The sequence below is a fragment of the Babylonia areolata genome, chromosome 3 (genome assembly GCF_041734735.1).
Source record: "Babylonia areolata isolate BAREFJ2019XMU chromosome 3, ASM4173473v1, whole genome shotgun sequence".
Lineage (NCBI taxonomy): Eukaryota > Metazoa > Mollusca > Gastropoda > Neogastropoda > Buccinidae > Babylonia > Babylonia areolata.
This window is the reverse complement of record NC_134878.1, coordinates 60,899,383-60,911,261: the sequence shown is the minus strand read 5'-3', so window position 1 is coordinate 60,911,261 and position 11,879 is coordinate 60,899,383. Positions and strand designations below refer to the sequence as shown.

Sequence of the window (11,879 nt, the reverse complement as noted above, 5' to 3'; positions counted from 1 at the left end):
TGAACTAAATCAACCATGATTTCTTTCTTTAGCTGATGCTCAGAAAGAATTGAAGCGTAAATTCGAAGGAGAAGATAGTGATGAACATTTATAGGACGATCTGATAGAAAATAAAGGGAGTAATCAAGAGAGTGGCCAAGATGCGACTGTCAGTGAGTGATGCCGGCTGCACAGATGTTAGCAGACGACAGATGACCGAATTAGCAGCAGAGCGATATTCTTGGCACGCAGCCAACGCGGTCTGATGAGAACTGAATCAAGTGACCGTGTGAGAGGGGTGAGGAGGAGGGGGGTAGAGACTGAGGGGGCGTGGCCTCACATCCATCTTATCACTTGGAGAAGTCACAATGTATTGTGTATCTATCTCTTAAAATATATATATATATTGTGGTTGTTCTAGTATGATTTTGTGTTTGCAGATATCCATTTGTCCAGAAAATATGATGCTTTTGTGCAAATTACCTGACTAATGTTTGTAATGAACAAGTTGAAAATGTGACAAAAAACAAAACACTGATTTCAAAACAACAGCATGTCACTAAAAATATATAAAATGGGAAAACAGCATGTGTTTTGTATTCTTTATTCATTTACCTTTCAGAAAATATATACTTTTATGGGTCTTTCTCCAATAACAAAGAGCACAGAATTTTTTGAAAATTTATACCCGTTTTTTGTGAAAAAACCCTGGCAAATAGATTTCACTTAAAGCTTATTTTCCTGGCAGCGAAAGGGTTAACACCCAAATATTCTAATTCTATAGTATTTTTTAATTAATACAGTGTAGAATACACACCTACATGCATACATGAAGGCAAAGAGTGAAAGACACACACACACACACACACACACCCAAAGGCACACACAAGGACTATTCACTAATTCAGACATAAAAGTAGTTTAAGAGTTAAGATTTTTAAAATCCAACTGATAATGATATGGCCCTCACAGGTAACAATGCCTCACGTTCTAAAGGCAAGTCTCTGATTGTAATCACTGTGCAACAAACAGTTAAGACTTCACCATTTTTCAAGCTCCACTTTTACAAATGAAGCACACATGGTGATTTTGAAAAAAAAACCCTTTACAGACTTTCCTGAGGTCCTAAGAAAACTGCAAGCTGTATTACTATTATCATTCTGTCTCAAGTTCTCCACTATCATGTTGATATTCCTGTACCCTTGCCTGAAGAAGCTGAATCTCATTACAAATTTGCACATGAACAAGATTTTCGGAAATAAAAGACTATTGCTGCTTTTATTCCTAAAATCATGTATGTTCACACACACACACACACACACACACACACACGCAGATATATAGAATTTTATCTTTTAACAGATATCCTCCATTCCATCTCCACCTTAAAAAATAACACCCCACGAAAACAAAACAAATCTATATTCTATATCACAAGCCATTTTATAACCCATCCATGTCTTCATAAAATTAGTCACCCACTGAGTCAGGACTTGGTGTCTAGTTAATTTTGACTTTTGGTAGCTAAGGACACCTTCACCTTCACCTTCACCTCTCCCGTAGTCTGGGTTCAGACCGTTGGGGCACCGCTGCTGACCTGGCCACCACCCCTCTCCACTCTTCACGGTTTTCTGATTTCCTCAGGGCGTCACCGAGCGTCAAGCCTGTCCACCCCCCCCCCCCCGGATGTTGTCTTCCCATCTCTTCTTCTGCCGTCCTCTCCTTCTGCCTCCTTGTACGGTGCCTTGCAGGAACGTTTTGGGAAGACCAGATGATCGGGAGATGTGTCCATACCACCTAAGTTTGCGTTTTTTCACTATGGACAGAAGGTCTTCGTAGGGTCCAATACTTTGCTTGATTCTGTTCTTCACTTCTGTGTTAGTGATGTGGTCTCTGTAGGAGATGCCAAGTAGTCTACGAAAGCATCTCATCTCGACAGCTTGGATTCTTCTCTCGATGTCCGCAGTCAGGGTCCAAGTCTCGCAGGCGTAGAGCAATATTGATATAACCAGGGAACGCATCAGTCTGATTTTTGAGCTGAGAGCGATGTTTTTGTTGTTCCAGATGGTGTTCAGCTTGTTGAGTGCCATTGTTGTTTGGGCAATTCTCGAGAGTACTTCTGGTTTAGCTAAGGACACACGCTGTGATAAATTGCCCTTCATGCACAGATCCATCAAAAACAAGAGAGGCAAGGCCTTCAAGACTTTTTTTTTATATCAAAGCTTTTTATGTATTGAGTATAATTTCAAAATGTAATGTTTAAGATGAGAAAGATCAGTTTAAAGCAAATTAAGTCCCCTAGCATTAATTACAGAGTAATTTCCCTTTTTTACTATCTGTACCAAAACATTTGCAAAATGAATAAAACTTCCATGCTTAGCAAAAGAAGTTCCTGTTTGAACAAAAAATGATAATAATGACTGCTCTTGTTGTTGGATCAGAATATCAGATCAAAGTGCCAAGTTTAGAGAATACAAAAAATATAAATATAACAGTAAATGCAGTTTGCATATAATTAGGCTTCTTTTTTTTTGTGTGTGTGCCAATCCCAGAGGTGCAATATTGTTTTAAACAAGATGACTGGAAAGAGCTGAATTTTTCCTATTTTTATGCCTAATATGGTGTCAACTGACAAAGCATTTGCAGAGAAAATGTCAATGTTAAAGTTTACCACACACACACACACACACAACCGAACACCGGGTTAAAACATAGACTTGTTTACACAAGTGAGTCACAAAAAAAAAAAAGAAAAGAAAAGGCACCTCTTGCGCAGATTCAACTAGTGTTGATTAAAGGCAGAAATGAAACTTCAAACACTTAATAATACCTTCTCTTTGGCCGACTGGATCCAGCCTCCCCACCAGCTGGCAGCCATCTCTCCTTCACCACTGTGAAACACCAACAGACATTCTCACTGTTCACACAACCAATAGAAGTAAATTAACAAACCCGTTTTAATCAATCATTTTAAAATGACGATGATGACAGGTGCAGAAAGGGGAACATACTACATGTTATAACACATGTGTCGCATCACAAAACTTTACACACAGACACACTGACAAAGTCTCAGAACCCTTAATTTTTCGCTGACGGTGTTTTCACGGTTTCGTCAGGATGATTCTACTGAAGTCATGAAAATAAATTTTTCGTACTTTTTATATTCACACTTTAATACTCTTATCATATATATAAAATCCGCAGCTTACTGTGTAAATTGTAGTCCAACTCATCCTCTTTTTATCTTGAATATATGAACTTTCAATGGACAAAATGACTGCTTCTGTGTTTGCAAACAAACTAGTAACAAATAATACAGCTCAGGTTCAACCATTTCAACATCATTCACAACTCAGTTCTAAATAAGACTTTATATGTGCTTAACACACACACACACACACACTTCATCATGTAGAATAGAATAGAATAGAATGTCTTTACTACCAAGTGTACCGGGGTCACAAGGAATATCAGGGGGGATAGTACATAAAAGGTACAAACATAAATCGAAAATCATACACAAACACAGATACAGTAGAATTTAGGACACATACATGTGCTTTTCAGTATAAGAACTTGTGCGCACACACGCACACACACACACACACACACACACACACACTTAAACATAAGCTGCACATTACATGTGGATGGGGCTGATGACTAGATCATTAGGTAAGTGGTTGTTGATTGCACAACTGTTTAATCATACTGGATTTGTTTGAGAGACACGGCATTGACTGCTTTGGGGAAAACATTTCTGGTGAAGCGATTGGTTTTCATCTTATACTTCTGTACTGACGACCTGAGGGGAGCACCTCAAAAATCCTAAAAGCTGTATGTGATTCATCCTGGCTGACTGATTTTGTTTTTTTGAGTAGCCGCTTACAATATAATATTATAAGTCATCTTGAGAAGGTAGATCTGCCCCGGTAATCTTGCTGGCAGTTTTTACGATTATGTTAAGGGCTGCAACTTCTGCCATGGACATGTTTCTGTACCAAACAGTAATAGCAAAGGTTAACTCTCTCCATACGAACGGCAAAAGAGACGACGTTTACAGCGTTTCATCCCAATTACCATCATCAAAATATTGCAAGCGGAACGCTCTTATACTGAAGAGGTGAATGTTGACAAAGAATACCACAGTTCTGACGATGGAAGCTAAAGGTTGGGTCATTCAGACACCCACTGGACATCCAAGGGGTCTGTGTAGAGAAGAGAGGACTGGCCGTACTGAGTGAGTTAACATGCTTTCAATGACTGCTCGGTAAAAATCAACCATGAGTTCTTTTCTAATTCCAAACTTTTTGAGGCACCGAAAAAAATACAGGCAATGTTGTGCTTTCTTGACAATTTTTTCCTTATTTTTCTTCCATTTAAAATCATTGGAAATGATCAGTCCGAGAAATTTAAATTCACTGATGATCTTGAGGGTGTGCGCATGCGTCGAAGAGAGTAGACGTCTTCTCCATCACATCTTCGTATTTCTGTGAAAATTTTGTGTATATAGCATAGCATATTCATTCTATAAATTGTGCTACAATGGTGTAGGAACTGTGAATTAGTACCAGAGTTCTACCACAACGAAAATACAAGGTCCAAAAGTGAAGAAACAAACTGTTTCATTAGTTAGCCCAACTCAGTGAATAGCCAACATGGCCGCCATGTCACTGTTTTGATAGGGTGAACGTGAACTGACCTTAAACATTGGAATTATTAGTACTGCCACCTCAACTGCTCAAGTAAGTGACTTTTCCTTTTTCTTAACGGAAAACCAGAGACACAGAGTGAAAGAGTGCAACCAGTCGTGACATCCACTATGGGCTAGACGCCGCTTGGCTGACACCGACACAACGTACCACCTTGTTAAGCCAGGAAGTGTCTCACTCTCAAGTGTAGAAACATGAACTCGTGATGAAGATATCACCACCAAGTCTCATCATGAATGTTTAATGAAAATGAAGAAGACTGGACTAAACGGAGTAAACCGCAAAATGACCGTGACGAAAGGAGAGCTTATCTGTATAATTCTACTGACTATCCAACAGAGACTATTACCTGTTCCCATCCCTGACTGTCCCTGCCATGAACTATACGAACAAAACAGTAGCCAAACCAACTTATGGTCAGCAAACTCCACCAGCCTCGAAGCAGTATTCTCGGCCCACCGTCGCCATGTCGGCAAAGCACTGGACAAGTGCACAGAATTAACCTTGTACGGCCCTATTAGCGATAATGTTATCAGGTGATGTGCAGTTAAACCCAGGCCCCAATGCTTCGGTATACCCATGTGGGATCTGCCAAGAACCCGTCACCTGGTCATGCACAGGGTATATGCTGTGACTCATGTGATGTCTGGTTCCATCATGCTTCTGCTGATGTGGGATCAGCGGAATACGAGGCCTTGAGCCGACCAACAGTAGCTCATCTGCAGTTAATGAATTTGAATGTACTAACTTCTACGACCCCCTTCAGCATAGCCATATTGAGTCTGTGGCTTCATCCGGATCATTCTCCCCACCCCGAGCCAGCAGCCCTAAAATATCAAGGAGCTCATCATTCACTAGCATCCCTGATGCCAGTACTGCAAATAGAAGGAACAAGTCTAAATCATCTGCCTCATCGGTCTCTAAACTCCCGAAGAAGACAAACCTAAGGGTCATGAATGTAAACTGTCAGTGTTTAAACTCTAACAAACAAGAACTAGCAGTGGCAATTCCGTACACCAAACCAGATATCGTCTGCGGCACTGAATCATGGCTCAGAGGCATAAAACCTGGAAAACACCCCACCCAAGACGCCATCAAGTCCACGGAAATGTCCCCCCCCCCCCCCCCCACCCCAATATGAGGTCTACAGAAATGACCGCAATACATACAGTCTTCATACTGGTACATAAGTCCATCACGTCCTCAGAGGAACCCCAGTACGTGACTGACTGCGAAGTAGAGTGGGTTAAGGTAAAGATGAGAAACCAGAAGGACTTACACATTGGGGCAGTCTACACACCTGACCGTAACCCAAACGACTTCAAAGAACTCAACAAATCACTAAATAAACTCGCAAACAACGGGAAGAAACAAAGAGAAGTGATCTTAGCCGGGGACTTCAACTGCCCCGACATCGACTGGACCACCCACAGTGTAGGATCATCGGGTAAGGACCAAGAAGCGCAACAGTCCCTGGTCGACACCACACAAGAGCACCTATAATTAACTCAAATACAGTTAACCCCAACCCGAGGTCCCAACGTCCTAGACCTAGTTTTTATCTCAAACCCCACTCTCGCTAAAACTTCAGTGAGTGTCCCCGGCATTTCAGACCACGACGTTGTAGTCTCAGACTTTGATGCCAAGCCCCAGATACACCACCAGAAGGCACGAAAGTGCTATAGATTTGGAAAGGTAAATTGGGAGCAGCTAAAAGACGACACAAACAACGCAGCAAACACCACTGAAGAAGAAAAGAGGGCAGGAAAGGATGTTGATGATCTCTGGAATACATTCAAAAACCTCCTAAATACATCTATGGAGGCAAATATACCCACCTTCCTACTCAAACAATCAAACACGTTACCTTGGTTGACTGCCCCACTCAGAAGGATGATTAAACGGAAGAAGAGAATGTTTCAGCGAGCTAGGGCGAAGAACGACTGGTCAGCCTACCGTCAATTCCAGAAACACTGCAGAAGAGAACTCAGAAGAGCGGAATGGCAGTTCATCAATGGAACAATACAGGAAGGTCTCACCAATAACAACACGAAACCCTTCTGGCGTTACATCAGGTCCAGAAAGCAAGACTCCACTGGAGTAGCCCCGCTTAGAGAAGATGGACAACTGCATAGCGACAGCCAGACAAAAGCAAACATACTCCTCAAACAGTTCAAATCTGTCTCCACCACAACAACAGCAACTCAGTTTCAGTTTCAGTAGCTCAAGGAGGCGTCACTGCGTTCGGACAAATCCATATACGCTACACCACATCTGCCAAGCAGATGCCTGACCAGCAGCGTAACTCAACGCGCTTAGTCAGGCCTTGAGGTCAGCAACTACCCTACCAAACCTAAAGAAGAACACGAACCATATCAGACCCATCAATATCAACACCATTGGGGTAGCCAAGCTGCTTAACCAACTAAACCCCAACAAAGCCTCAGGACTGGACAACATCCCAAACCGAGTGCTTAAGAACCCAGCTGAAAACCTCGTCCCCATCCTGACCACAATCTTTCAAACTTCATTGGACACGGGACGCCTACCGCAAGACTGGCTCAGAGCCAACATATCCTGCGCTTTCAAGAAAGGTGACCGGCATACTCCATCAAACTATCACCCAATCTCACTGACCTCTGTATGCTGCAAACTACTTGAACATATAGTCTGCCGCCACATCATGTCCCATCTTGAACAACATAAAATACTCACTTACCTAAACCACGGCTTCCGCTCAGGCTTCTCCACTGAGACCCAACTGCTTACCACAACCAATGATCTCCTGATGTCCTTTGACAAAGGGAAGCAAGTGGATATGGCTATACTGGACTTCTCAAAAGCCTTTGACACTGTACCCCATGACCGTCTCCTCCACAAGTTGGCCAGTTATGGCATCACCGGTACCCTCCATACCTGGCTTACCTGTTACCTAACAGAGCGTACTATGCAAGTGGTTGTAGAAGGTACTTCATCCAGCGCCACAACTGTCAACTCAGGAGTGCCACAGGGCACTGTGCTTGGCCCCCTCCTATTCCTATGCCATATAAATGACCTCCCCGAAACAGTCAAATCCTAAGTGCGTTTATTTGCAGACGACTGCCTCGTCTACAGGGAGATCAACGGCTTCCAAGACCACCACACCCTACAAGAGGACCTCAAGTCACTGGAGTCATGGGCAGACAAATGGGGTATGCGTTTCAATGCTTCAAAATGCTATATCATGAGCATCGCACAGTCCCCTGCCTCCTACTTTTACTCCCTAACCAACACCATCTTACACAAGTTACAGCAAGTCACCTCAAACCCTTACCTCGGCATCCAATTGTCAGCTAACCTCAAGTGGCATCACCACATCAACTCTATCACAAAAAAGGCCAACAGCACATTAGGATTTCTTCGTCGGAACCTCAGGCACAGTCCCACTTCCTGCCGAAGAAATGCCTACCTTGCCCTCGTACGCCCTGTCCTAGAATATGCAGCAATCATCTGGGACCCGCACACGCAGCAGGAAATCAACATGCTGGAACGCGTACAAAGAAACTCAGGGCGCTTTATAGCAAAGGACTACCGCTCCACCACTCCAGGCTTTATAACAGGGCTACTGAAGAAACATGAACTCACTACACTCCAGGAAAGACGACTCCAACTACAGCTAGGCTTCTTCTACAGGGTGGTTGAGGGTCTGGTACCAGAGTTCACTCCGAGTGACTTTATCACACCACAGAAACCAGGACGATGCATCTGCTCCACGAGAGACAAGAGCAGATATCTGTCACAAAACCCTGTGGAGAACTATATCCGAAACAACAACAGATGCTACTGTGTCCCTGAAACAAACACCGACCAGTACCTATACTCATACTTCCCAAAGACAATAACTGAGTGGAACCATCTAGACGATACCATCATACACAAAAAGTCAGTGGATAGCTTCAAGTCGGCCCTGGCAAAAACCAGAAGCCAGTGACGCCAACGCATTGCGCACCCCCACCGTCGTGTCCATGCCAGAAAATGGATGTAAGCGACGTATTGATCCAGATCCAGACCTCTACTTGCTTGTCTTCAATAACAAGTGGTGATGGGTCAGAACTGGTCTTCCTTAAATCTAATATTAATCAAATCTTTTGTTTTTGATAAACTGAGTTCTGAGTTGTTTTGATCACCCAGCTGACAAGTTCTAGTACTTCTTCCCTATATTTTGACACATCATTGTTCGTAATGAGCCCTTCTTGAGTAGTATCGTCGGCAAACTTGACTGACCATGGTGTTACATTCATTTTGAGCTGCACAGTCATGTGTGATTAGTGAATACAACGACCAAAACATATAAAACTACAAGCCAAAGTCTAAATACGAGCCAAAGTCTAAATGATTAATCCTTCGCACAATGATCGATAACAGCAGCCCAACAATGACATGAGTATGTTCCCACAAACGCTGGCAACAAAGACACGAAACAGCTGGTGTCGCTAAATTAAATCTGTCTGTCAGTCTCATCTGTTACTAAACATAGGCAAAGAAGTAACTTGGCAAGTCTCGTCTTTTACACTTTGTGTAAGATTGTGTGATAAAGTTTAAGTTATTTTTTCAAAGATAGTCTTCTATGTTGTGTGCACACACGCTGGCTCTCTGAAATAATACAACCAAGCGTCAAGCTTCAAACACAAATGAAACAGTCAGAACACTACTCACCCTTCAGCCATGATTGTTGCTGTCTCTGATCCAAAACAATGACTAAAAATACATCACATGTAAACAGAGAGACCGAAATATCTAGATTTTGTTGTGATTCTGTTGGTTCGAACAGGTGGACTTTATGTTAATTTTATACCAAATTTGCTTTCCACTTATATAAGACAAAATTGTATGTTTTCTTTTTCGATGAAAATACATAGATTGGAGATTAAAGTACGTATTACAAGGGAGCCTACTCACTTTAATGCTCACTTTATATTTCATCGCGAGTAATATCCCATGAGTCAGCATGTCATGCACACAGAGCTTCATTACAATGATCACACATGATCAAATAATGGGTCTAACGATATAATGACTGTAAGGCTTTGAAAACGTTTTTTTCCGTCGCAGTCATTCATGAAAATAAGACAATATACTGCATATAAATAAAACAAAGCCCAGGTTTTATTCGAAAGAACAGTTTGCGTCACCCGTGAACCTAAGCGGCGTGCGAGCTGGTCATTGTTCGCCGCCGCAAGTTCGCTTCACCGCCACATAATGCTTCAAAACAGGTTTTAAAAACAATTAAGTATGAACATAATACTTTTCAAAGAACTCAAAGATGATGCCAACAAGCAAACAATGTAGTACCCAGGTTCAATGAGGAAGTCATCTGTGCTGGCTCAAGGCTGGCCCACCGTGACTGGCACTGCGGCCTCACCGGCTGACATTGTCCTGCTACTCAGTGCTGCCGGACAACAGTGGAGTATATATATATATATATATATATATATATATATATATATATATATATATATATATATATATATATAACGACCTCATTCTCCTCAGTTTTTCACTGGGTCTTCTTTTTCATCATCATAAAAATGATAAAATCCCTCACTTTATCCCGGCTATATCGTTTTCCCTTCCGCAGTATACACCGCGGGGTATTTTACTCAATGGAACCCCTCTATCCCATTCCAGATCATCTACACAGGTATCCTACGTTTCTCAGTGGACTTTCTGGTGATAAGAACTTGGCCCTGGCTGGCCTCCGTCATATTCGACGGAGGGCCATGTCGGCTGACTCACTGGCAGATGACATTGCAGTGGGTTCTCTAGACACAGTAGACTTTTGTCCCGGCGGGGATTTATATGAGTGGATCGAGGAGGGGAGGGCGGTCGGGCCGTTTACTGACGATTATGACTCTGGTGCCGTGGAGATTTGTACCGGCACTGACATTTGTTAAAGAGTGAGAATAATGCGTTCTGTCGGTTTGTGATGGAAGACTTACACGCGGGACAGACACGCCGCGTGCAGTACGTGCATTGTTCACTCATCTGCACTATGATGCAACGCACATGCACAACTGAACGCGCGCGCTTCCGGTCACTGGGCCGCTGGGGGCACACACACGGCATGCGGGAGAGCCGAGAGAGAGAGAGACTGACCACTGAGAGAGAGAGAAACCAGACTGGTTTTTCTCTCTCTCAGTGGTCTCTGTGAGAGACTGAGATAAGAGAAAGAGAGAGAGACCAGAGAGAGACTGAGACCAGAGAGATAAGAGAGATAGACCAGAGAGAGATAAGAGAGAGACTGAGACCAGAGAGAGATAAGAGAGATAGACCAGAGAGAGATAAGAGAGAGACTGAGACCAGAGAGAGACTGAGACCAGAGAGAGATAAGAGAGATAGACCAGAGAGAGATAAGAGAGAGACTGAGACCAGAGAGAGATAAGAGAGATAGACCAGCGAGAGATAAGAGACTGAGAGACCACATAGAGAGAGGGGGGAACAAGAGAGATAAGAGAGAGAGAAAGAGAGAGACTGAGATCAGAGAGAGATAAGAGACAGACTGAAAGAGACTGTGAGACCAGAAAGAGGGGGGGGGGGGGCAGAGAGAGATAAGAGAGAGAGAGAGATAAGAGAGAAAGAGAGAGACCAGAGAGAGATAAGAGAGACGGAGGAAGAGAGAGAGACAGAGAGAGATAAGAGAGACGGAGGAATAGAGAGAGACAGAGAGAGAGAGATATAAGAGAGGGAGAGAGACAAGCCGGAGAGAGAGCAAGAAGAGAGAGAGAGAGAGATGGCGGGCACTGGTGTCAGTGGGGGTGGAGACCATAGACACATATGTATATGCATCTCAGTGGTCAGTGGAGGCAGGACTGAGAAAGAAACACATAATAAAGCCGGCAAATACGAAGTCATGCGCTGAAGCACGTGCGCACACGCCGCTTCATTTGCACATCCTTAAAAATGACACACACAGTGACATATATATATATATATATATATATCTACACACACACACACACACACACACACTGCGCGCGTATTTACACACATACACAAACATATCCGCGGCACTGCACACTGACCCCGCGCTGGCAAACACACGCGCACTTTTTCTTTTTCTTTTTTTTCTTTTCTTTTTTTTTCTTTTTTTCTGTCTGGGTGTAAAATGTAAAATTTTTAAGGATCTTCACGTCAGTTTAGCCCGGT

At 42.9% G+C, this 11,879-nt stretch overlaps 1 protein-coding gene across 1 annotated transcript in view; it reads right to left on the bottom strand.

The window, feature by feature from the left end:
• The window catches only part of LOC143280173 (uncharacterized), a 29,008-nt gene extending 19,568 nt beyond the window's left edge, over nucleotides 1-9,440 (bottom strand). Inside the window, exons 1-2 of the mRNA XM_076584766.1 lie at nucleotides 9,390-9,440; nucleotides 2,810-2,870 (exon numbers count right to left, since the gene is read on the bottom strand). Of these exons, the coding sequence (XP_076440881.1) occupies nucleotides 2,810-2,870; nucleotides 9,390-9,400 (72 nt within the window). The 5' untranslated portion in view covers nucleotides 9,401-9,440. The remainder of the gene's footprint in view (nucleotides 1-2,809; nucleotides 2,871-9,389) is intronic.
• Between the last annotated feature and the right edge of the window lie 2,439 nt (nucleotides 9,441-11,879).